The 24,382-nt window shown below is 34.2% G+C and overlaps 2 protein-coding genes and 2 long non-coding RNA genes across 8 annotated transcripts; 2 read left to right on the forward strand and 2 right to left on the reverse strand.

The window, feature by feature from the left end:
• Positions 1 to 4,997: 4,997 nt before the first annotated feature.
• LOC135846212 (uncharacterized) lies at positions 4,998 to 6,737 on the forward strand. Of its 2 annotated transcripts, none has more exons than XM_065365180.1 (3): positions 4,998 to 5,436; positions 6,040 to 6,477; positions 6,572 to 6,737. In XM_065365180.1, the coding sequence occupies exons 1-2, from the start codon at positions 5,334 to 5,336 to the stop codon at positions 6,474 to 6,476; spliced, it is 540 nt and encodes a 179-aa protein (XP_065221252.1). In that variant the 5' UTR covers positions 4,998 to 5,333; the 3' UTR covers position 6,477; positions 6,572 to 6,737. The 2 variants fall into 2 exon arrangements, with proteins under 2 accessions (XP_065221252.1, XP_065221251.1); XM_065365179.1 differs by having other exon boundaries at positions 6,040 to 6,472.
• Positions 5,182 to 22,058, reverse strand: LOC135846213 (uncharacterized). 4 transcript variants are annotated; one of them, XR_010558921.1, is made up of 6 exons: positions 22,044 to 22,058; positions 21,862 to 21,931; positions 15,486 to 15,563; positions 14,562 to 14,831; positions 12,931 to 13,085; positions 5,182 to 7,238 (listed from the first exon to the last, which is right to left on the reverse strand). It is a non-coding gene; the product is annotated as an uncharacterized LOC135846213 (long non-coding RNA). The 4 variants fall into 4 exon arrangements; XR_010558920.1 differs by having other exon boundaries at positions 21,852 to 21,931; XR_010558922.1 differs by lacking the exons at positions 15,486 to 15,563; positions 21,862 to 21,931; positions 22,044 to 22,058 and adding an exon at positions 15,061 to 15,075.
• LOC135846211 (uncharacterized) lies at positions 21,366 to 23,807 on the forward strand. The gene is made up of 3 exons (XM_065365178.1): positions 21,366 to 21,555; positions 22,285 to 22,788; positions 22,884 to 23,807. Exons 1-3 carry the CDS (start codon positions 21,453 to 21,455, stop codon positions 23,135 to 23,137), a joined length of 861 nt encoding a protein of 286 aa, XP_065221250.1. The 5' UTR covers positions 21,366 to 21,452; the 3' UTR covers positions 23,138 to 23,807.
• Positions 23,351 to 24,331, reverse strand: LOC135846214 (uncharacterized). The gene is made up of 2 exons (XR_010558923.1): positions 23,979 to 24,331; positions 23,351 to 23,903 (listed from the first exon to the last, which is right to left on the reverse strand). It is a non-coding gene; the product is annotated as an uncharacterized LOC135846214 (long non-coding RNA).
• Between the last annotated feature and the right edge of the window lie 51 nt (positions 24,332 to 24,382).

Consider the following 24,382-nt stretch of genomic DNA (forward strand, 5'->3'; position numbering starts at 1 on the left):
TTGAAGAAAAAAATCCATTATCTTGTTTACGTGAATTATGAGGATCCGTATAGAATGTAAACTGATATCCTGTGTATTAGGTAATTAGGTATAGGTACATAGTTGAAGCAATTAGTAAACAAATAGGGGAAATTCCAATGCAATATTTATGGTGTTGTTTTATATTTTTTGACACATGATTGAATGTAACTCTTGAGGCTCACTTCAAGCGGTTTGTCTTGTCTTAAAAACTCGTCAAACACAATTTCCAGCCGATCTGGAGCCTCCAGAAAAATTTTATATTCCTCCAGCAAATTTCTAATCGCTCCAGAATAGGAAAAATTTCTCAAAACTTTATCTACCCACTAAAGTCGACCCCAAAAATCAATTTTCACCATTTTCCAGCCGATCTGGAGCCTCCAGAAAAAGTTGGTATTCCTCCAGCAAATTTCAAATCGTTCTAGAACAGGAAAAATTTCTCAAAACTTTGTCTACACCCTAAAGTTGATCCCCAAAATCGATTTCCACCATTTTCCAGCCGATCTGGAGCTTCCAAGAAAAGTTGAGCATTCTCCAGCAATGTTTCAAATCGTTCCAGAAGTTATTGTAATCAACTTCGACAGCTGAAAATTTAATCCTATCATAAGTTCAACATTCCAAATCAATTATGGCCATTGATTCACAAATCCTAAGAAACGGTTTGAAAATTATATGTAGATACCTAAGTAAGTATTTTTTCATAAAATAAAAATCTTTGAAAAAAATTCCAAAATTGTCAATTTTTGCAAAAAATTACTCCAAATTTCGTTTACCATCTATAGTCAACCCCTGGAATCGATTGCCACCATTTTCCAGTCGATCTGGAGTCTCCAGAAAAAGTTGGTATTTTTCCAGCAAATTTCAAATCGCTCCAGAACAGGAAAAATTTCTTAAAACTTCGTCTATACTCTAAAGTTGATCGCCAAAATCGATTTCCATCATTTTCCTGCTGATCTGGAGCCTCCAGGAAAAGTTGAGCATTCTCCAGCAATATTTCAAATTGTTCCAGAAGTTTTTGAAATCAACTTCGACAGCTGAAAATTTAATCCTATCATAAGTTCAACATTCCAAATCAATTATGACCAATGACTCTCAAATCCTAAGAAACAATTTGAAAATCAGGTAAGTATTTTTTCACAAGTTAAAAATCTCAAATTTGAAAAATAAAAAATCCAAAATTGTAAATTTTTGCGAAAAGTTACTTCATACTTCTTTTACCATCTAAGGTCAACCCCTCGAATCAATTTTCACAATTTTCTAGCCGACCTGGAGCCTCCAGAAAAAGTTGGTATTCCTCCAGCAAATTTCAAATCGCTCCAGAAGAGGAAAAATTTCTTAAAACTTCGTCTAGACTATAAAGTTGATCCCCAAAATCGATTGCCACAATTTCTCAGTCGATCTGGAGTCTCCAGAAAAAGTTGGTATTTTTCCAGCAAATTTCAAATCGCTCCAGAACAGGAAAAATTTCTTAAAACTTCGTCTATACCCTAAAGTTGATCCCCAAAATCGATTTCCATCATTTTCCTGCTGATCTGGAGCCTCCAGGAAAAGTTGAGCATTCTCCAGCAATATTTCAAATTGTTCCAGAAGTTTTTGAAATCAACTTCGACAGCTGAAAATTTAATCCTATCATAAGTTCAACATTCCAAATCAATTATGACCAATGACTCTCAAATCCTAAGAAACAATTTGAAAATCAGGTAAGTATTTTTTCACAAGTTAAAAATCTCAAATTTGAAAAATAAAAAATCCAAAATTGTAAATTTTTGCGAAAAGTTACTCCATACTTCTTTTACCATCTAAGGTCAAGCCCTCGAATCAATTTTCACAATTTTCCAGCCGACCTGGAGCCTCCAGAAAAAGTTGGTATTTCTCCAGAAAATTTCAAACCGCTCCAGAAGAGGAAAATTTTCTTAAAACTTCGTCTACACCCTAAAGTTGATCCTCAAAATCGATTGCCAGCATTTCCCAGCCGATCTGGAGCCTCCAGAAAAAGTTGGCATTCCTCCAGCAAATTTCAAATTGCTCCAGAAGAGGAAAAATTTCTCAAAACTTTGTGTTCACCCTAAAGTTGTTCCTCGAAATCGATTGCCATCATTTCCCAGCCGATCTGGAGCCTCCAGAAAAAGTTGGTATTTCTCCAGAAAATTTCAAATCGCTCCAGAAGGCGTTTTAACCAACTTTGGCAGCTGGAAATTTAATCCTGTCATAATTTGGACCCTTTGAATCGATCATGGTGGGTGAATCGTAAATACTCGTACGAGGTGATGAGTTGAAAAATGTATTCTTTACAAGCTAAAAAATCTCTACCTAATTTGAAAAAAATTTCCAATAAAATAGTTAATTTTTGCAGAAACGTGTTTAAAATCTCATCTACCTTCCAAAGATACCGCCCCCGAATCGATTGCCTTCATTTTCCGGATATTCTGGAGCCTCCAGTAAAAGTTGGCTTTTCTCCAGCAATTTCAAATCGCTTCAGAAGGCGTTTCAATCAATTTTGGCAGCTGAAAATCTAATCCAGTCGTAAGTTTGACACTTCGAATCGATTAAGGCAGGTGAATCACAAATGCGAGATGACGATTTGAAAATCAAGTTTTTTTTACAAGTTGAAGAATTTCAAATTCAGAAAAGATTCGAAATCGTCAATTTTTGGAAAGATTTTCTCAAAACTTTGTATACACCCTGAAGTTGACCCCACAAATCGATTCCCACCACTTTCCAGTCGATCTGAAGCATCCAGGAGAAGTTGGATTTTCTCCAGAATTAGGTATATTTCAAATCATTCCAGAGGTCATTCAGAGGTCATTGCAATCAACTTTGACAGCTGAAAATTTAATCCCTTCATAAGTTTAATTATGGCAAGTGAATCCCAAATCCTAAAAAACGAATAGAAAATTTTATTTTTTCATAATTTAAAAATCTCAAAATTGAAAAAAAATCTAAAATCGCCAATTTTTTCAAAAAATTAGTCCAAACTTCGTTTACTATCTAAAATGGATCCCTCGGATCGATTGCCGCTATTTTCCAGCCAATCTGGAGTCTCCAGAAAATATTGGCTTTTCTCCAGCAAATTTCAAATCGCTTTAGAAGGCGTTGTAGATCAACTTCGGCAGCTGAAAATTTGATCCCATCATAAAAGTTTGACATTTCAAATCGTTTAAGGCATTTAGGACCAGCAAATCGCTAATTCAAAACGAAGAGCTGAAAAAATGTATTTTTTTACAAATTGAAAAATGATTAAAATTATAATAACTATAAAAAATTCCAAAATCATCAGATTTTGCAATAAATTACTTACAACTTTGTTTACACCTTGAAGCAACCTCCCCCCTCCCCCCTTGAAACGATTTCTACAATTTTTCAGCCAATCTAGAGCCTTGAGCAAAATTTGACTTTTTTCCCATGTAATTTGGAATCACCCCAGAAGACGTTGTAATCAGCTTCGGTCGCTGAAAATTTTATCCTGTCACAAGTTGGGCTTCTTGAATCGATTAGGGCCGGAAAATTGCAAATTGGAGATAACGAATTGAAATTTTTATTTTTTTATCAATAAAAAAAAACAATTCGCTAATTTTTTCAAAATATAATCCACCCTTTAAGTCAATCTACTTCCAGAATCATAGAAAACGTGAGGGCACATTTTTACAGGATAAAAAAGACGAACCTTGAGTGGATGGATTCACGCTGTTGTGTCTGGGGCAGTATTCTGAGCAAACTGAGATTTCCAGAGAAAAGGCAACTTTTTCTGGAAGCTCCAGATCGGCTCGAAAATGGTGGCAATTGATTTGGTGGGTCAATTTTAGGAGATATACCGAAGTTTTTAGTAATTTGTAGCAAAAATTAACGATTTTGGATTTTTTTAAATTTAAGATTTTTCAACTTTTGAAAAAAAATGCACTTTTTAACCTTTCATTTCGGATTTGCGATTCACTGGCCATAATCGATTCAGAAGGTCAAACTTATGATAGGATTAAGTACATTTTCAGACGCCGAAGTTGATTGTAACGCCTCCTGGAGCAATTGGAAATTTGCTGGAGAAAAGCCAAGATTTTCTATAGAGACTCCGGATCGGTTGGGAAATGGTGCCAATCGATTCGAAGGATTGACTTTAGATGGTAAACGAAGTTTGAAGTAACTCTTTGCAAAACTTGACGATTTGATATATAGATAGATATATTTTTTTAAATTTGAGAATCGAAGAATTGGCTAAAAATTCAGTCCCGAGGTCTGGGCGACCTGCTGTTTCAATGAGCCAAATTTCAGCTCGATCGGAGTTGACGAGTTGTGAAGGTTCCCTTATAATAAGCAACAGATTTCGTGAATATCTTGAATTTCTCGACTGTTGAAGAGTTGATATAGAGGGGATAACGACGTATGTATCAAGAAAACAAGATTCCCACAATCTCGAACAGCGATTCAGTTTACATCGCAGGATTAACTCCAGCATCATCATCTCATCACTTTTAATATTTAGATAAAAAACGAGCTCGCAAAACAAAACCAAAACTGAACGAAGACCAACGACCTGCCACAAGAAAAAAAAAATCTACTCTTCAAGTTGAAGGGCGAGAACACCACAAGACAAGATTATGTCGTAGATCTACACTATACGATAGGCGCCAACAACTTCCAACTTCCATTAAAACCAATCCGACAATCCGACGACGACCCCTTGGACCTCTCAGACGTCACCATCGCCGCTGGGTTTACGCTCTGACCACAAATCGTGCAAACATGGCTTCGAGAAATGACGCATCTTCGCCTCTTCGGTCTTCGGTGGCGTAAAAATAGTACATACCATGTTAATTACCAATAATACGCAGATAGGGAAAATGATGACGAAGGTAGATTCAAGGTCAATAAACTAGTTGGTCAGTTACACATTATACCTATAACGATTTTTTTTTCAAAATCATGCATATAAAGAAGAGGAAGACCAGGAAATAGTACGGTAAACTCCAACGGAAGACAACAGAGAGACGCCAAGTAATAATTTAAATCGTCCAACCAGTTTTCTTCGCAAAAAACCACCGACCTTGGGTGGTGTGAATGTTTCCTAGAAGACGTATGCTCCTCTTGTCTGCATAAACACCCGCCACCCGGCTGAAGAATACACGCTTGCATATCGTGGTATATATACATAGCAATTATTCACCAGCGCGATTTCATTTCGGTCAGCGAAACGTTCAAGTTTACGGGGCCAAAGTGCGCTTAAAACGCGGTATATTTTAAGTATAGTTTCCAAAGTCGCGTGTTCTGTGCTGAGGATTTTTTGCAGTTTTGGTTTCGTTCGTTGTTGTAGCTTTTTCAAAATCATGTACGATTCGTCGTGTTTTTTAGTGGTTTGTGTAGCTTGTTGCTTCATCGCTGCGAGTTGTTCTCCTGTAACACGATTACAACAAGTTGCTGGACCTTTGGGTGAGTTTTTTGAGTCATTTTATATTGTGATGTGAAATATTTCTGTCGATCATCGTGAAATCATCGAGTAGGTAGTTGTTTATCCTCGTTTTGTTGGGTTCGCGATCGGATTAATAAAAAATAGGTAGGTACCTGCAAAGGTATAAACCGCAAGATTAAAGTGTTGCAACTTGGAACTTGGAAGTACCGTTTTAAAATATTAGGAATGGGTTTTTCAAAACGATAAAAATAAATTGAAATATTTTACTCCGATTCTATGACGTCGTTTAGAACGTTTCATTCGCAAAACAACAATGGCGAATGTTGACCATCTTCTATAGCCAATCATAAAGTTGCAATTCATCGCTTCTTTTTCGTTCTTTGTTGTCTTCTTGTTTCATCGATGATCAAATAACTCGATTCAGGAGTCTCCAAAATATTTTATTTCATCGCAACTCATCAACCGTACGATCAGCTTCTTCAAATTCTCGTTGATTTTACTTCGTTATTTCTTCTCAATCACATCAACGATCAAATGTTCTCACTGAAAATAATTTCCATAATTATCTAAAATTAAATCATTCACCATCGAGCCTATTTTAACCACTACGAATTAATTTACAGAACACGAAATCGCTCAATTACCCCAAGTACAAAGCGTAGCCGTAGCCAGACTTCAAAGATCTCCAGAACCAATTTTAGGCCTACTCGGATTTAAATCACATCATCACCATCACGGAGGCGGAGGCGGAGGCTACTACGAAGGTGGCGGCGGTCACCATCACCATCATCACGGCCATCATGGTGGCGGCGGTGGATACGGACACGGTGGCGGATACGGTCCAGGCTACGGTAATGGTGGTGGCGGCGCCGGATTCGCCGGAAGCTCAGCTCAAGCTGGAAGTTTCGCCGGAAACGGCGGCGGTTTCGGAGGAGGTGGTTTAAGTCAAAGTCAAGCATCTAGTAATTCAGCCAGCTTCCAAGCTGGACCATTTTCTGCAAGTTTCTCATCTAGTCAAGCCGCCTCTGGTAGCAATTCGTTAGGCGGATTTGGAGGGTAAAGTAAATTTCATTTTGGTTCTTCGATTATATATTCGAATTTCTCGTTTATATCGATACGTTTGGCTAATTTCCATTTCATGATTTTCTGTTACAGATTTTACAGAAGGAAATAATATCCTAACCTAGCCTCTATATGCCTATACATCGTGGTCTCATTAAATCCGATCAAATCATTATGTAAATTATTTAAAATAAAATCATTTTGTACGTGTTTTTTTCTCCCTTTAAAAAATATATTTTTCAATTTTTTTGTTTGTTAATACTTCGTTATAAAAATTTTGGTAACTCGTAGTCTTATTTACTTTATCATTATCTGAAGTGACATTGAAACGAATAATCGTTTCAACGTTAAAATATTTTTTTGGCTTTTTGAAATACTTACTAAAAAATATATATATTAAAATAAAAAATTAAGTACTAAAAATCATAAAGCGTAACGACGACGATAAAAATAAAACTTGGGCAATTTTTTTCCATGAAAATATTCTCGAAGCCTGGTCTCTGGTCTGTATGAATGATTCCAAAACGTAATAATACATATGACACTGTTGAACCTTATTCTTGAATACTCGACTGCAGAAGTTAAGCATTTGTAGCTAATTTAATATTATTTGGTTTGTTTTCATTTGCCTTCGTATCACTAGCATTAGCAGTCTTGACTGGGAATAGCTGCGTACGTTGGGATCGTGAGCTTGGATTTTTTCCTCTAATGTTCAAATTTGATTCGACTGTGATCTCATCGAAAGCTGTTCCGTAAGATACTGAAACAAAAAAAATCACGATGTTCATTTTGAAAAATCATAACTTTATATCTATCATTAAAATACTCGAACGATTAAAAATTATTAGTGTACGAAGTATAATGAAAATTACTCTCGTTGAATCGATAATTATTATTAAGCTGGTACGATAATGATTTTTCTTAATTATCGAATGAGTAGAGTAGATGAGCGATAAACGAAGAAGAAAAAAAACGTTTACATAGTATGAGATTATCCATTGTACCTGAACCTATTCATTTCAACGGATTACCGCGCAGGTATTAAATATGTACATACCTACTGCTGCGGCAAAAAGTAAAATTACTAGGTAGTTATAAGAATTATACAGAGCCAAAGGCTGGACCATAATTTTACATACTTATATTTAGCATTGACCAATTGAGTTGTAAAATCTACACGAGGAATTTTTATGTGTATCAGAATATATAGAAATGGAAAAATACTCGCTAGCGGTGTGAGATTGCATTTATAGTATGCAGTTGTGAGTTGAGAACTGAGACCAATATCATAATAACTGCTGCACAAACACCCATTTGACCCATTCGACATGTATCATTATATCAATAGGTAAGTATAGCTGAACTGAACTATAATGTATTTGAAGGGGGCGAAGGCGATACACGGAAACATGCTACACCTAAAGACCCATACAAAGTAGATAAATACATTTGTAGATATATGTACTTATGTGTATTCTCGCGAACGAAATGTCTTCGAGGAAATTGGAAACAGTTTAAAGCCGAAAGAAATTACACATTTTATAGGTACCTATGCAATATGCATTCAACGCTCATGTAGGTGTTCTTTATGTCTCTTAATATACCTACAGGTTGGAATTATTGCGTTAATGTGAGCATATTAATAGAACAAAATTACCGAACAGACGTGAAATTACTCGCAGTATGTAACTAGTCATTTCTTTTATTTTTTTTCAAACATTGTGGGATATTTGCCCGCGACGATATTCTACAAATATCACGTAACAGTCGTATAGACTCGATGAGAGTTCGTAACTAATAACCGAAGTGGAAGTGCATATTTTTTATGATGCTCGAGTACTTTCTGTGAGCGTGTCTCATTTCTGTTTTTTTTTGTTTTGTTTTGAAATGGGATTTGAGTTGTTTGGTCATTGAGTACAGACTTCTTTTTTTCAATTTTCTATAGTAGCAAATTCTAGGATTGGGTTCTCTCCTTGTATTATACAGAGCCCAATTGACGTTTGAATACGACTGGATGAAAAAAAAATGTATAAATAAACAAAATTAAACTAGAATTTAAACGTTTAAATTGATAACTAAATGAATTAACTAAAAATAAAATGAAAATTATGATTATTTCAAGATGGGTATCATTAATTTGAAAAAAAGAATAGAAGGTGTTGCCTATCTTAAATATTGAAGGGGCTACTGGGCTATAGTATCATTCAAAGAGAAAAAGTATTTGAATTTGAATAATCTTTAGATTGTGGAATTCTTGAGGCTGGTCATTATGGTCAATAATAGGTATTGATACTGAATATTACAATAACTTTATGGTTGGCCTTCAGCTTGAAAAAATTATTAATGCTCAAGTTGGTTTTTTAAAAAATTCAAAAAAAAGAAAAAAAATTCCAATAGGTAGGTAATCCATAAACATTTGAAATTTGGTCGTAAATAAAAATGAAAAACAAAAGCGATGATCATGAAAATTATCCATTTTTAGACGTACTGGTGATTTTTTAGACCATCTATTAAATTGTCTATGATATATTATGTGTATTTTATGCTGTTTTTATGATTTGCAACTAGGGCAAAAAATCATCTAATTTACGATTGGTAATCGTATGTTTTTGATAAAATACAGAATACTCGGTCTTTCTGGTAATTTCAAAGTTCCAAAGAAACAAACTGTCAATGAAAAATTATTTAAAGAGAGAAAAAATAATAAAACTTTGATATTTCAAGAAATACTCAATACGAGTACTGAGTACAATTTTTACAATTTACCAGAAAAGCAGCTGCGACAAATACCACGTTAGAAAATTATTCAAATAGAACCAGACTTTTATCAAAACTAGAAGATATTTTTTTAAAATAGGCACATAACCAAGAAAGAAAATAAATTGATTGATAGAGGATTAAAAATACCTATCTATCGAATTTTTATATGTACCTAAGTGTAAAAATTCAATTCTTCCGTAAAAGCTAAATTTTTGAATGCATTTCAAAAATCCAAGAGTTGACTTTTGAAAATTTAGAAAAAATTACAGGCATACCTAATTAGGTAAGTTTTTGAGGTACATCTTTTCACATAAAATAGATCTGAATGTACATATTACATTCTAGGATCTCGGTGTTCATCCCCTCAAAAAAGACCACCCCCATTTTTATCAAATTTTGAAACAAAATTATAATAGTGATTCCGAATTTCAACTTCTTGTACAATTAGTTTAATGGTACGTGGCCCCTGATGATCTTCAACGTAGCTAATAAAGGAACAAAAAACGAAAATTGTTTAGGAAAGGAAACAAAACAAATAACAAAAAAAAATTGGTAATTTTTTTCCTTACGTTTTAGAACAAAATAAACAATAAAATGAGATTTTCATTGACATTTTCCAAAGCATGGTTCCATTTGCTCAATTTTCTGTGAAAAAAATCAAAATTTGATCAAATTTACCTCCGGTTCAACCCTAATTTTCGATCTCTTAAATCAATTCCTGATAATTTTCAACTCTCGAGTCTTTTTTGAGGCCTCCTGCAGAACATTTATGAGTTGGTTGCAAAAACAATTGAAATAAAATTTAGCATATTTTCAACACAGGACAGTATTAAAATCTGTCGAGAAGGCTTCTAAAAGAGCTAAAAACCACCATCAATCGGTTCTAAGAAAAATTCTGCTTGAATAAAAAATCTGAAAAAAACTTGAATCATGTTCAAATCGAATTTCATGTCTTTTTACTCGTAATACGTTCCTGATACTCGAAAAGTAATTGAAATTGGTTGGTCCAACATGAGGTTAGATCAAAAAAATGAATTCAAAATTTTTTGAAATGGTTTCTTTTCAAATCTTAGAAAAACGCAAACCAATTTTATGAAATTTGGGAGGCTCCCATCAGAAAAATAACTACCAAATACATAGGTAAGTAGAAATTATTCCAAATCAACATTTCTGAAAACCAAAAAAAAAGTCAAAAGGAATTCTTCATTTTTTTTTTGAATTTGGTACCTACCTAACTTATTATAAGAGTTTATGAAGCTCGTACGAAAAAAGTGAGTTTAAATTCGAGATCCACACTATCGAAAACATAATAAACGATACGTCACACAATTTTCAATTTTCTTTTCAAAATTTAACCGAATTTGCGATGGGATGGAGGGGGGGGGGGTGCAATATGACAGAAAAAATGCACCTTAAAATTACAATGAACAGCAAAAATATAACACCAGCACCCATTTCAGATGTTAAAATGCATTTATTTTTTCGATTTTTGGTGATTTTTAAAAAAAATCGAATTTGGACCAAAAATTGAAAAGAAATCAAAATTTTACCAAACTGATCTAGAGAGCATAAAATTCGATATATACCCTATTCTTGACACACCGAATCGATTGAGAATGGTATCAAACTGTATAGAGCAGTTCTGGAGCCTCCAGAAAAAGTTGGTATTTCTCCAGCAAATTTCAAATCGCTCGTCCAGAAGATGTTTTAACCAACTTCGATAGTTGAAAATGTAATCCTGTCATAATTTGGACCCTTTGAATCGATCATGGAGGATGAATCGCAAATACGAGATGACGAGTTGAAAAATGTATTCTTTTATGAGCTAAAAAATCTCTAATCTTGAAAAAAATTCCAAAATCCTCAATTTTTGCAGAAAATTTCTCAAAACCTTGTCTACCCTCCAAAGTATAGACCACCCCCACAGCAATTGCCTTCAGTTTCCACCTGATCTGGAGCCTCTAATAATAGTTGGCTTTTCTCTATGAATTTCAAATCGCTTCAGGAAGGCGCCGTATAATCAATTTTGGCAGCAGAAAATCTAATCCTGTTTAAGTTTGACACTTCGAATAGACTAAGGTCGGCGAATTAAAATTTCGAAGTAATGATTTGAAAAGTACGTTTTTTTACAAGTTGAAAAATTTCAAATTTAAAAAAAAATCCAAAATCGTCAATTTTTGAAAAAAATTCTCAAAATTTCGTCTACTCCCAAAAGTCGACCCCACAAATCGATTCATACCATTTTCCAGCTAACCTGGAGCCTCCAGGAAAAGTTTAGTTTTCTCCAGCGATATTTCAAATCATTCCAGAAGTCATTGTAATCTACTTCGACAGCTGAAAATTTAATCTCATTATATCCTATATTCTTGACACACCGAATCGATTGAGAATGGTTTCAACCTGTATAGAGCAGTTCTGGAGCCTCCAGATGATCTTTGAAAGTTGAAATTTCCATAAAATTTTACGAACGAAGCTGAAAAGACTAAAATTTACTCTACACTAATATTTCAACACGCCGAGTTGACTGGAGATGGTTTCAAATTTGTTTGAAATCTCCAGCAATGTTTTGAGAGATTCCAGTTTTTCAAAAAAAAAAAAAAAAAAAAAAAATGGTTCCGAACTGGCGGACGCCGGTTTTGAAAAAATTGTCTGGAGACTCCAGAACGGCTGGAAACCACCTCTATTCGACTCAGCGTGTTGAAATTAGGGTATAGAATGAATCTTAGTTTTCTAACTTCATTTGGTGAAATTCTGTGGAAATTTGAATTTTCAAAAATCTGCTGGAGGCTCCAGAAATGCTCAAAATGATTAAAAATCGTCTCTAATAGATTCGGCGGGTTGAAAATAACATACATACCAAATTTCGGCTTTCTAGATCAAGTTAGTGAAATTTTTGATTTCTGCCTAGCAATTTTGACCTTCAAAAATTCACCAAGAATCAAAAAATGCACTCAGCACCTAAAATTTTGGCCAAGGGCATATGTTTTACGTATTGTTACGATCTAGCTTTGTCAGATTAAAAAAATTTTATGCATTTACTTTGTAATACTATTACCTCCCTCGTCAAAAAAAATTGAGAGAGGTTTGTTTTCCATTTTTTTTTTTTTTTGAAATTTGACAGAATTAAAATTCTGGGCTGATGCTTAACCTCTCCTCTACCCCCCCCCCCCTCGCAACACACGAACTATTATTTTGAGAACTCTTTAACTTGAGAAAAATAAACTTTGAACTTTTCTAAAGGTATAAACGGGATAATAGTACTAAAGATATCAAGAGACCACTTGAGCCAAAAAAATTCATTTTTGAGAATCTTGAAAATTTTTTAAAAATCGAACTCCAGCTGGAAAGGTTAAAAATTTATTTTGAAAAATTGAAATTTTTTCTACGTGTTTTTGAGAATTGAAAGATGACCCACCTTTGTACGTTTACGTCTCTTTTTCTCCATTTTTAATCCAGAATAAATTTTAGAATTGAAATTGGAGCTTACGAGAGGCGAAGAGGAAGTTGCCTTATTCACATTTCAACACACTCGTAGGAATATTTGCCTAATTTATAATATCAGGGGCACCTCTATAAATTAATTCTTAAGCGACTCGAAACCCGAATTCGTTCACTTCACACATCTGGCATCAGGCATAATCTAATCTACATAAATATACGCCGCAGTAAAACTACTTGACAATATTATCAACCTTGAGGATTAGAATTCTCCGTAATCTGCAGCTTCCTTGTACCATTGGAAGACGGTTTCTGTGTAGTTTGCGCCGAACTGTAACCAAAACATGCCACGATCAAGATCACCGCGTACAACGCAAATATCGATACAATCTTCATATCGGCGCCGAATCTGCAACAATAGAACAAAAATACGATACAATGTACGAATAAATTTGTACCTACGAGTATGTACCTAATTCTCAAAACAGAATATTAAAATTACTCCGTCCCTAATCGTAATTTATATTCCGAGCATTTGCCGGTGATTCACACGTGTACGAACACACGAACATGACGCGAAGACCGATGGTCAGTGGTCAGTTCAGTTCGCATCCGTAGCCGAATTATCTCGCCTGCTTCGCTTCGTAATAATGTTGTACGTTAAAAGATAAATCTTACATACGTGAACATAATATTGCGTACGTGTAAATACAACATACATACGCAATTATCATACATACTTCGATGAAAATATCAAACTTAAATTTTAGCTAGGTACTTTATACCTAAGCCATTAGCAATTACAACATTACATGGTCTTTTTAATGTATACCTACTTCTACCTATACCAAAATGACCGGTAGACATTTCTCATAAATCGAGTAGGTACCTACCGACGAGACAATTTTTCCATTTACGTGACACTAAAGGACAAATTACGAGTATACGAATTGGAAAATATTACGTAATAACGACTGCAACTTTTTTAATAGGGAGTAAGTAGGTATTTAATTTTTATAAATTGGAAATTTTATATACCACCGAGATGAGAGAGTTTTATGATGAAAAATGACTTAAAATTTAACACTCTTTACTGTCTTTTTTGATTCACACGCGCAAAGATTCGCAACAAAAAAAAAAAAAGAAGAGAAATAAAATTAACATAAGCTATAAATTTTGACCAAAAAAAACACGTGCAATATAAGATGTCGCATCATTTGAGAAGGATCCGGTTCCCACATCTGGCGAATTAGAAATGGAATATGTTAAACTATTTTTTTACTTTTTTTTATTTCTTTCTACTCGTATTCGGGTTTTTTAATTTTAATTTGTATTTTTATTCCAAGTTGGGTTTATAATCAAAAGAAACCGAGTCTGGTACGTTTAATCGTGTGGTTGGTTCATTTCGATGTCGATATTTCAGGCCTATTTAGGAATATTTTTCGGGTTAATTTATTTCAAAGCGAACGTTTATGGTGATTTTTAAGTTTGAAAAACTGTGCCAAATCAGCTACGAACAAATAAACTGGAAAAAAATGAAAAGAGTATTACTGCGTGATAATTAGATTTAGTTTTATACCTGAGAATAAATTTTATACGGGTAGGGTGGGTACTTGATATTCGAATAAACGAATGAAAAAGTATTAAAATTAGACTATTAACGAAAATATTCTCAAATAGGAAAAATTGTAGCACATCTAGGAATAATTTTACCAACCAAGAAGCACCCACTGCCTTCTTATATAATTTCATCGTACACAATTAAAACTCAAAACCGACCAAATCATCATACAGAGTATAAATCTACATAACCTAATCTAAAAATTATTCTACATATTAAACCCGAACACCTTTTTCGTAGGTACACTAATCGTATAAAACTTACTCGAAAATCAAAAATTCACCAACGAAAACAACGTGTGTGACACCAGCAGCCAGTAGCAACAACAACAGTATAGTAAATATATGCGCAAAAAACTTCCATTAACAGCGACAACGACGTAATTCCACACACCGTGTGTGGTGACGACAAGAGTGAAACGAATACCTACTCAAGGTACCAGAGAAAGTTTAAAGATTGACCCTGATTGATGTACGCCGATGCTCAATCAAACATTATGTCACTCCGGAGTCCACAAAAGTCTCGTACGGATCTCTGAAAAACCACAAATTTTTGCATAAAAATCATTTCGAAGTGCAACAATGTATGCACAATGCATAATATAATTTTACAAGCACACGTGCTACGAGTAACACACCCGAAAAATTGAACCTAGCCAAAATATATTTTTTAACAGGCGCATGTTTGCGGAATAAAAAATCATCCTATAGTTGTAGAATGTTAAATACGAATACGAATACCACTACGCGGCGAAGGTACCTACTGTCGTTGCAACCGGTAAATCTTTTTTTCTTTTTCTTTTTCATTCGATCGTGTTAATTCTATAAATACCATAATCGGAAATCAAATGCTCGATTTATCCATTGTGACGCAACGAACGATTAAATGACGCAAAACGAATACGTGATTGAAATTATTGAACTGGATAGAGCAGTCTACACTATACAGGTAGGAAGATGGTCGAAATGCGAAACGATGAAGATGATTTCCAGAATTCAATATGACCATTGGCCACTTACGTAGGTTGTGTATGTTGAAGGTATGCGATGCGATGCACTGGACGAGATGATCGAGGAGATGTAGTAGAGTTGCATAGGAAATTGAAATTGTTATAGGATTAAGTATAGGCTACTTTATCGGTGCCAAAAGTATTATGGATTAAATTATAGGTACTTCACGTATACCTACTTGAAATGGAATCGAAGCTGTGGTTTATTATTTTTTTATGACGACCAAGTTCTTCTTGTTCATCGTATAAATATGGCACTGTAACAGATTATTTTTTATTATAATGCATCGAGGAGTCAATTAACATGGTAATAAATGTACGAAGGCATCGATGTAATCGTAAATAATATTATTTGGCTCGATCGTAAATCGTAAAGTACTAATTATTCTACCAACGAGATAAAAAAATAAAATTAATCGTTTTTTACCGAAAAAAAAGAAAGAAAAAACGCATTGATAATTCATTTTGATGAGATATGATTTTCTGTCATTGTTTAGACTTCAATTTCTCATCACTCATCACTTTTTTTTTTGAAATGAAGGTGGGAGCTTGAGGAGACACCGAAGGATCAAATTTCAAAAAATAAACAGATATTTGAATTTAGCAGCGATCTCGGATCAATCAAAATCGACATGCCACACCCTGTTATCATGATTTAAAAAAAAAAAAAAAAAAAAAAAATGGGAAGCTGAAGGGCATTGAGGGGTCGTATCCACAACCAGAAAATAAGTTTTTTTTTTTTTTTAAATAAGCACCATTGAAAATTTAAACAAGCGAGAAGATTCGCACAGTTCATTTTTAAAAATTTTTAATGAACATTGGTTGGCGCTAGAGCGGAAAACCACGATTTTTTTGAAACTTCCTCCTGAAAACAAACTTATTCTATTTGAAAAAAAGGACTTTTTGTCAATTACAGCGAAAAAGTTTATACTTACAAGTACCTACTCACTGTTTCCTAATGTTTGTCAGAAAAGTGAGATTATTTCGCAACTTTTTAGTAATAAAGCAAATTTTTTTGGCAATTTTTAGCATGAAAGTAGAATTATTGGCAATTTTCGTCAAAAAAGCGAGAATTTGACAATTTTAACAATTTTGTGCCGAACAGCAAAACTTTTCACTTTTCAGCAATTTTTGGAGTTTTTTTTTGCAGAAAAGCTGTCTACAATTTTCGGCCAATTTTGGCCAAAAAGTGAGACTTTCCTGAAGTTTTTGACATTTTTAGCTAAAAATCGGTAGAAAGCGGGAATTTTCGTTTATTTTTGGCAAAAAGCAAGACTTTTTAGAAATTAATGGCAAAAAAGTGATACTTTTCTGCAGTTTTTGTCAAAAAATTGATACTTCTTGCAACTTTTTTGTAGAAAAGGTGGAAGACTTTTTTTAAATTTTGACAAAAAGTGAGATTTTTGGAGCAATTTTTGAAAAAAATGAAACATTTTTACATTTATTGCAGCTTTTGACAAAAAAAAAACAAACAAATTTCTTTGGCAGTTTTGACAAAAGCTTACAAGGGAACCTCTTGAGGTGTCACACTCCGATTTGAACGGGACCGCGATTTTTGGAAAGAGCATAGTCTAAAACCCCCAAAACCAAATTTTCAGCTGCCCAAGTTCATTTTTCGATTTTTGGCGAATTTTTGAAAATTCAAAATTAACTTTTTTTGGCGATCTATGCTTTTTTTTAAGTACGTACTCGATCAGTAAGAATGGTCAAAACAAGTCCCAAAACTAATATTATTTACCCAAATCCAAATTTTACGATTTCCAGTCATTCTGGAGCCTCCAGTGCGATTTTTCGATTTCTCCAGGATTTTAAATTGGCTCCAGAAGGCGTGAATATGAAGTTGGGCAGCTAAAAATCGAGTTGTACATATATTACACTTGACCTGTTTAACGAGTTTATCCACATTTGAGCCGATTTTGAGAGTGACACCTCAAGAGTGGTTTTTTGAGGTGTCACTCTCGCTCCAAAACGGCTGGAAATGGTGGAATTTGCGCTCCGGGGGTTAGTTCTTGAAGAAATACAGCGATTCGCACAAATTCCAAAAATTTCCTCACAAACGGTTATCTTTGGATTTTTTGTATTTTTTAATTTTGAAAAAAGCTGCAGGTCAAAAAACCACTCTTGAGGTGTCACTCCCAAAATCGGCTCAAATGTAGATAAACTCGTTAAACCGGTCGAGTATAATATACAACTCGATTTTCAGCTGCCCAACTGCATATTCACACCTTCTGGAGCAAATTCAAAATCCTGGAGAAATTAAAAAATTGCGCTGGAGGCTTCAGAATGGCTAGAAATTGTGAAATTTGGATTTGGGGGGTTAGTTTTGGACAAAATACAGCGATTCGCGTGAATTTCAAAAATATCCACACAAACGGGAAACTTTTGACTTTTTGGATTTTTTAATTTTGAAAAAAACTGGTCAAAAAGCCACTTTTGAGGTGTCACCCTCAAGATCGGCTCAAATGTGGATAAACTAGTTAAACAGATCGAGTGTAATGTAAAACTCGATTTTTAGCTGCCCAACTTCATATTCACGCCTTCTGGAGCAAATTAAAAATTCTGGAGAAATTGAAAAATCACGCTGGAGGCTCCAGAACGGCTGGAAATGGTAAAATTTGGATTTGGGTAAATAATTTTAGTTTTGGGACTTATTTTGACCATTTTTACTGATCGAGTACGTACTTTTAAAAAAAAGCATAAATCGCCAAAAACAGTCAATTTTGAATTTTCAAAAATTCGCCAAAAATCGAAAAATGAACTTGGGCAGCTGAAAATTTGGTTTTGGGGGTTTTGGACTATGATCTTTCCAAAAATCGCGGTGCCGTTCAAATCGGAGTGTCGTGACACCTCACGAGGTTCCCTCGTTAGACTTTTTGTTATTTTTGGCAAAAATCGTGATTTGGATAATTTTGGTCAAAGACAGAGATTTGTAAACCTAACGTCGAAAAGAAAAAAGTGAATGGGTACTTTCGTAAATTATTTCTATTTCAATTTTGATTTCAATATTGATATTATAAATTATCAAGATTTGAAAAAAGTGAATATGAAAATTTTTTTTAAAAAGTAACTTATTTTGTGACCAAAATTTTCAAAAAGAAACCAAAAACTTGGTTTCTCAAAAAAAAAGCTACCTAACCTTGTACGAGCTCTAATTGAAAAAAAAACGTTTAAAAATACACCACGAGCCAAATTATTGGAATTGAGTTCCAATTTCTGATTTTCAATGAATTTTTGAAAATTATTCAAATGGTTTATTTATTCCCATGTAAAAGATTGACATTTTATTAAATTGAAATCTGCTTCATAAGTTGATCTCTTGAAACGGTTAGTGATGGCATTAGACCCTTTTAGACTTTTCTTGACTCTTAAGAAGATTTTTCAAATCGCCCAATTTTCAGAAAAATGATCGTAAAAAATATCAAAATAAAATTTACCATCATTTTCAACGCAGCAAACAAAACACAGAAATCTGTTGAAGGCTCTGAAAGGCCTCAAAACCACCACGAATCGATTTGAACAGTCAAAAATAAGGTATGAACCAAATTTTAGATTTTTATCTTGAATTTATCAAATTTTGATTTTCATGTAAAAATTCAAAACGTTAGGAAATGAAATTAATTTGGATTGATGTATTTTTGTACTTTTTTTTTTGATCCAAAAAGAATCTCTAGTTTGGAATTTGGCGATAAAAAAATCTTTGAGTGAAAAATTCTTGAACACGGCCTTGAAACTCTCATTTAAAAAGGTGAAAAAAATAATGACCTAATTTGGGCTAAAAATTTTTCAAAAATGCTCAAAAACCGAAACGTTTGAATTTCTCGTGAAATTTTAACCTATTTTGATGAGTCAGATGCTACTTTTTCAAAAATCCCAAAAATCATGATCAAATTTTGAGCTAACAATTGTTCAAAAGTGTTCAAAAAAAGTACACAAATTTTTAATTTCCTGCCAAAAATTTAACCCATTTTAATAGGTTACATAGCAACTTTTTGAGAAATCATTAACTACATATGAGTATATCTTTGAAACTAAAAATTATTCAAAAATGCTCAAAAAACATTTTAGAAGAAATATTTGAATTCCTCACAAAATTTTAATTCATTTTGATAAGTCGCAGAATCTTTTTTTCAAAAACCCCAAAAATCTGAAAAAATATCTATCTATGAACAGTTTTCTCTGATTTTCTGTCAAAAATTGAACTCATTTTGATAGGTTGTAAGTTGTAACACATCTCATTCATAAAGTAAAAAAATCATGATCCAATTTTAGTCAAAATTCTTTTCATAAAAGCTCAATAAACAATAAACATGTTTGTGGAAATATTTGAATTTCTCAATTTCAGCCTCTCAGATCAATTTTGGTACGAGGTGAAAGGTGAATTTCAGCTTTTCATCCTCATACGGTAAAATTTAGAGTATATCTCGATTTTCATCAATCTGCTGAAGCCTCCAAAACTGCTCAAAATAGATGGAAACCATTTTCAATCGATCCGGGGGGGGGGGTGGAAGGTCATAATAAAAGAATATATCAAATTTCAGTTTCCTGGTTAATTTGGTGAAATTCTAAGTAATTTTATTCCATTTCCAACCCAAATTTGATTTTCAAAAATTCGCCAAAAATTGAAAAATGCACTTTAGCACCTGAAATTTTGGGTGGTGGTAAGTGTTTGCTCTGCCTGGCTGCCTGGTTCAAAAAATTTTCGGCCAGCTAAAATACCTCCTTGGTTTTGGTTGGCATTTACAAAAAAAAAAAATTGAAAACTTGTGTTCAAAACGCTATGATTCTGAATTTTAAAATTTGTCCATCAAATCCCCCCCCCCCCCCCAAAAAAAAACTGAAAGGCAAAATATTAAAAACCTTGCCGAACTTGTTATATGTAGTTATAGAAATCAAACTACTGAACCTGTACTCACAGTAATTTCCAACATTTGAAGAAAAAAAATCCAAGAAGCACGTACTTGCCTCTGTCTAAAAAACAATAACAATAACCAGGTACCTAGATCCATTCCACGAAATAGAGAGCATAGCTACTAGTAAACAAAAAGCAATCTAAATTCGCCTCCGGTATCAATTTCAACATAGGTACCTACCTTTTCCTTTCCGTTTTGTTCATTTAAACACAAAGAAAAAGTGAATCTATACTCACAAAGCAAACTATACGACAAATAAAACCATGATAAGTATAATTAAAAGGTGTCATAACGTCATTCAATTTTTAAAAAAATTATATTATCATCAACCAGGTAGCGTCGCTTTATACGTAGAAGACTTCAACAGTTCAACTAAATAAACATCACCTATACTTATAGACCTTTGTGGCTTTGTAACAAAGGAAACCCCCCATCGATTATAAACGACACCTAGACGCGGTTAATTTAATTCCAGATAAGTATCTCGAGTTTCCGCCACTTAAGAATAGGTAGTAAGATAAAATCGGAACAATTGTAGGCTGATTCAATTAACCAAACGTAAAATTACCTGTACGCGACGATAGCCAATGGGCCAAGTTTTTCACACGAGTGCCTGTCTATAATTACGCCATCAATATTCTTTCTACATTTACCTAATTAATCAAAACGGCTACAGCCTACAAGTAATTAATACTTGTAAAAAGTTCACGACGCTTTAGGCACCCAACGAACGTTTTCTTGATCAATTTCCAAAAAATCGAATGCATCGTGTACCTATCTAGTATACCTTGCGTAATTAATAAAACATTAAAACTCTCGGTAATCGAGACTGCATTTTTAATCGCATCTCAGACTCGTATGTTGAAAATTTTACACCTTTTTTTCCGGCCTGTGTATCGACGAAAAAATTCATAACGCGTAAGGGTACTTCAAAATTTTTATTTTACCGAGAATTTTTAACGGTTTCGAAATAAAAGATGGTCGTAGAATAGCGAATGAGTCAGGCTCGTGAGAAAAACGTTCCATCCATCGTTGATAATCTTTTGCAAATTTTGTATTCCGATCAGGTTTCAGTAGCCGTGGTCAAGTTGGCTGCTGAAATATTCTCTTTATTGGCTATAACCGATCATTCGAGGGCTTTATAAACGGTACATTGTTTAATCATCGTAGTTATTTCAATTCTGATTGTTGACTTTTCATAACTGTCGATCGCTATTGTTCGAAATCATCGGCGAGATGTCGTTTAACGCGAGTTTTAAAATTTTCCTGTTTTTGGGATGTTACCTGCTCGGATTTGTCGAATTGAAACCGGTCGCTAAATGGGATTCAAATGCTGCAGGTAATTTAGTTTGATTTATTACTGTTTTAGTTGATATTTTTACCGGTTTTTCGAACGGTTTCGGTTAATTTTTCCTATTAGCTTTCGAGTTGTAATTTGTCTAAAATGCAGAAAAAAAGTATTATCTAGGTCTATATGTAAAACGAAACGAATATTTGGACATCTAATCAATCAATTATGAATTATTTTGCGTTTACGTATCATTTAGACATTTTTTTTCATCGGATTACTCGTGAATATTTTATTCGAAAAAGTCGACTAAAATAAATCAATTATTTAATGGAAAATATAGTCACCAATTCTGACCGAAACATTGTACTTTTCACGTTCTCTTCTTCTTCTTTATTTCTATTTCCGTCGATGGCAATTTTCCGGCCTGAAATAACTCAATTATAGCAACTTACCCGTTAGAAAAAAATTACTTCGTTCGATTTGATCGAAAGAACCGAAGCAATATACGAAAAAAAAAACCGAAAGAATTAATTTACCTGTACTCGAATTAAAAACGAAATCCATTAGCATAATTCATTGATAAACTCGAAGGGTATGGGCGTTTACAAGATACTAATTACAACATGTCAGCTATCTCGTTCCTTAAATGGAATCGCCGCTGGCTACTTCATTGACAACACGGTATATCCGGCCATACGAGTATGATTATTTTTATCGACACGTGCGACGTCCATGTTCGGTGCCTAGGTAACTAAAAAAAAAGGTATAATTTTGCAGAACCTCTCATCTTGGTGAGATTGAAACGTACGCCGAGTCGAGCATTCACATTCAGCGGTTTTAATCCGAGCACCGGCTTATCAGCATTTGCCACCAGCGCCGATTTCCTTCCATCTTCGTACTACAGATACGTACCATTGCCTGCATCACCTCCATCGCCTCCTTCGCCGCCATCGTCCAATTATGCAGCTCCAGTACCGCAACAACAAGGACAAGGACACGAAGACACCTCGTATTTACCGTCCGGCGAAAGCGATTCGTCTTACGATTACGCACCGAGCGTTGAATTTCCTTCGTCGTCGTTAAACGTTGGCGAAGACGATCGAAAAATTCCTGCCCCTTCGCAAAATCTAACACCACCTGCATCTGAAAGCACACCTGTGACCGGATACGGTTCGAATGCGATTCCGATTCCACCAACGCCAGCGAAGAAACCTAAAAAGAAACCAAATCGTGTAAATCCGGCTCCGACTCCGATCGACGAAGAAGAAGAAGATGCTGAAGGTAAACTGTCTAAAATTTATATTCAAGGACTTAGAAAGGTTTGAAAAAAATTTACCAACTGTTTAACGACAATTTTTTTTTCTATTTGCTAACAGAAAACGTTGGTAAATCAAGAAGCAGCTCGTCGGCTTCGTTTAACGCTTGGTTCCCGATTGTGCTCGGCTCGTATCCATCTAGACCGAATCCTGAATCGTTTAAAGAAGCTGAAGGTAATAGCTCACCGTTGAAGGAAAGACAAGGGTCGACTGTGATTGCCAACAGTGTTAGTAATGGTAGAAGTGGAGTTGCCAGCAGTCACGCCGTCCTGTATGGGGGTGAAGCTCCTGTGCAAAACTATCGTAGAGGCTGAAAGCAAGCTAGTTCAAATTTACCAAAATATTAATTTTAAAATAGGTATTTTTTATTGCTACAGAATAGACGAATGATAGTAATTCGTAGATATTTTGTAATGCCAAAGATTTTCATTTTTTTTGTAATCTTTATTAGATAAAAGATTTACCTACCTAGTTAATATAAATATTTTTCCATATCTCAACGAACGTTGGAATTTTTCAAAATGAAAGCAAAGTCGGTATATTAGAGGTAGTTTTCCATCATCTTCACCAACTGTAATCGATTATTTATGGGCTAATTATGGATATAGAAATATGTCCCATCGTTCACAGCTGAAAAAAAGTTGAAATTATTTCAATATGATATGAGACCTTCGTTATTATGATAATTAGTACGAATCAAAATTCCACGTGTGGTCTTTGCACGTACATAGCTATTTTTAGAGGAAAGTTTCAAATCAGCCAAATTTCTTTTTTATAATTTCTCGTGTTCATTTCTGTTCCAATTTACCTAGCTACCACTTTTTTTTCGTACCTAATCTAAGATACTTTTATATGGATCTTTTCTCATCTAATTTATAGCTTAACTATACCTGCTTTGCTTAGAGTATACTTACATATGTATATGTATCTATTCATTCAATTGATTGTGTTACCTGTTCGATTAATTACACCTTCTTATATTGATTTCGATTCCTTTATTTCGATCTTGAATTCAAGCTGCAGAAGTGCAGATTGTTTAGAAACATATCCACGGTTACGTTACAGCAACAATGCAGATGACTAGGTAAATAGAATTAAAAATTGTCAATAAAACATGAGAATGAGAACACGATGGTCATTATAGAAACATCTTACCGAAGTAATCCTCATGAAGTGTCATCTTCGTCGGCTTCTTTCTTTCATTTACAAAGTTCTGATCAATGTGAGAAAAAGGGTTCATTCATATCTCAATAAATATTATTTGGGATTCTGCAAATCTGGATTCAAATAATTTAAAATGACACCAAAAACGCAATAAGAGGAAGTGCTGTACTCCACTCGTTGAATAATGGACTTATTCTTCATCGTGGAATGATAACGAAAATACAGACTGGTGATAAGTGCAAGACACGTGATTGGTTCACGTGATTTTGTTTATGCACAGACCAGATCCGACATGATGAAATATAATGGCGGGAGATGGATACTATGGTGGTTTGGTAGGTAAATGAAAGCATATTTTTCTGAAAAAAAGACCAAAAAAACTGAGCCTTAATTGC

The sequence above is a fragment of the Planococcus citri genome, chromosome 5 (assembly GCF_950023065.1).
Source record: "Planococcus citri chromosome 5, ihPlaCitr1.1, whole genome shotgun sequence".
In the NCBI taxonomy this organism is placed as follows: Eukaryota; Metazoa; Arthropoda; class Insecta; order Hemiptera; family Pseudococcidae; genus Planococcus; species Planococcus citri.

Excerpts from the sequence above, each read along its gene's own strand:
- LOC135846212 (XM_065365179.1), top strand. The coding sequence starts at position 5,334 with ATGTACGATTCGTCGTGTTTTTTAGTGGTTTGTGTAGCTTGTTGCTTC. Across the intron at positions 5,437-6,039 it reads ACAAGTTGCTGGACCTTTGG|AACACGAAATCGCTCAATTA; the intron begins GTGAGTTTTTTG and ends ATTAATTTACAG.
- LOC135846211 (XM_065365178.1), top strand. The coding sequence starts at position 21,453 with ATGTCGTTTAACGCGAGTTTTAAAATTTTCCTGTTTTTGGGATGTTAC. Across the intron at positions 21,556-22,284 it reads ATGGGATTCAAATGCTGCAG|AACCTCTCATCTTGGTGAGA; the intron begins GTAATTTAGTTT and ends ATAATTTTGCAG. Across the intron at positions 22,789-22,883 it reads AGAAGAAGAAGATGCTGAAG|AAAACGTTGGTAAATCAAGA; the intron begins GTAAACTGTCTA and ends ATTTGCTAACAG.